The 1,687-nt window shown below is 47.4% G+C and overlaps 1 protein-coding gene across 1 annotated transcript in view; it reads left to right on the top strand.

Annotated features, from left to right (window-relative positions):
* Window positions 1-184: 184 nt before the first annotated feature.
* Window positions 185-1,687, top strand: part of LYRM7 (LYR motif containing 7) — a 14,532-nt gene continuing 13,029 nt past the window's right edge. The window contains exon 1 of the mRNA XM_008576245.1: window positions 185-242. Coding sequence (XP_008574467.1) covers window positions 225-242 — 18 coding nt within the window. The 5' untranslated portion in view covers window positions 185-224. The remainder of the gene's footprint in view (window positions 243-1,687) is intronic.

Genomic DNA, 1,687 nt, shown 5'->3' with positions numbered 1-1,687 from the left:
GCGGCTTCTCGCGGTTTTACCAGTTGCCAGCCGCTTAACAAACCCCTCTCCTTTGTCCTTTCGAGGAAGGCGTGGCTACGAAGGAGATGCTGCGTGGTGATTGGTTGCGGCGCATTAGAAACGTGGCTACAGGGAGTTTGACAGTCCATGCCAGGCATTGATTGGTTGTCGAGAGGCGGGGCGACTGGACCGCCTGAGAAGTGGCCGCAACGGCGAGGAGAGCCATGGGTCAGGCGGCCAAGGTGACAGGGCCCGGGAAGGGAGTGGGTGTGATACCGACGGGGAGGGTAACTTCGTGGCTTTGCGATGGTTGTCTGGACTGCCTGAAGGCTGGGGTTCAGGACCCTTCACGGAAATGTGGCCGTTGCCGCAAAGGAGCCGGATGAACAACGCCGGGGGCAGTCTAGGGCTTGTGCAGGTGCGGAGGAAGGAGGGAGGGACCCGTGTGGTTCCCATTTCTTTGTACAAACGGGGTACGGAGTGTTTATCCGTGACACAGGCTCGCGGCTTGAGTTCCGCCCCGGTTTCATTTCCAAACAGTGTTTGTCTGAGGAACTCATTTCACATCCCTAGGAAGTATTGGAGACGCCAAAGGTAATCCTGAGCTGCAACCATCCAATGAGGTGGAAAGTTTACTCGGATAACCAGAAGGTGCACAGAAGTCTAGGAACCAAGGAAACGGAGTCCCGGTCAAATTACTTGCCGAAAATAACACTTAGCGAGACAGAGCAGAGACCGGTGAGACCAGAGTGTTCTGCATGAGCTCGGAATGTGCTGGCCCCGCCCGGACCATCTCTCTGAGGACTTGGTCTCAGATTCATTTCTTCTCAAGCCGGTGCACGTTCCTCACCAGTGCACAATTCTCGGGGACAGCCATCTCTTAACCTTAAATATCATCAGCATGGCCGACTGGGACCTGTAGTTGTCACTGGCTGAAAACAAGCAGTGCTTATGGTTGTTCAATAATAAGGAGCCACCAAGCGGTCCTCATGTGCTATTGAGCTTGGTGTTCTCAGTACATTTTAATATACGTCACAATTCAGAATTGTCCAGGGTTATTCATTCAAAAAATGTATCGAGTATCTATAATAATAATTAGTAGTAGCTAACAGCCAACATTTAGCCTGTATTAGCTAGACATAACAGATGCAACAATAAACTGATCACCTTTGCCTTCAAAAAGAAGTCTAGCAGGTAGTGAGATTTTAAACATTTAATTACTACCGTAACGAGTGCTTCAAATTGAAAATACAGTGTGTTTTGTGGGCATATAACTAGGATTTAACCTATCTGAAGGGATGCAGAAAGAAATCTCTCAAGGAACTATAAGTTGAGACCTGAAGTTTGACTAGAAACTAGTTAGGAGAGAGGAGAAAAAAGCATTTCAGAAAAAGGAATTAGCATATGGAAAGTCCTTGAAGTGGGAAATTGCTTGGTAAACTTGGATACAAATGAGGTTAAATAGGATTCATTCTAAAAACACTTCTGGCGAGACCAACAATGTATAGAAGGCAATTGTGCTGTGGAGGATACAAAGATAACCAGAAGCCTTTGAGGCAGTATGGGACAACAGTGAGTAAGCATTTAATTAGCATACAGTGTAGTAAGTGCCCAGTGCTGTGGATGTACTTGAAAAGGGCATGTAACCCAGACTTAGAAGAGATAGGTAGTGAAACTCAGTACAGAA

This window comes from Galeopterus variegatus, unplaced genomic scaffold (genome assembly GCF_000696425.1).
Source record: "Galeopterus variegatus unplaced genomic scaffold, G_variegatus-3.0.2 Scaffold1314, whole genome shotgun sequence".
Lineage (NCBI taxonomy): Eukaryota > Metazoa > Chordata > Mammalia > Dermoptera > Cynocephalidae > Galeopterus > Galeopterus variegatus.
This window is presented reverse-complemented; position numbering and strand designations above follow the sequence as displayed.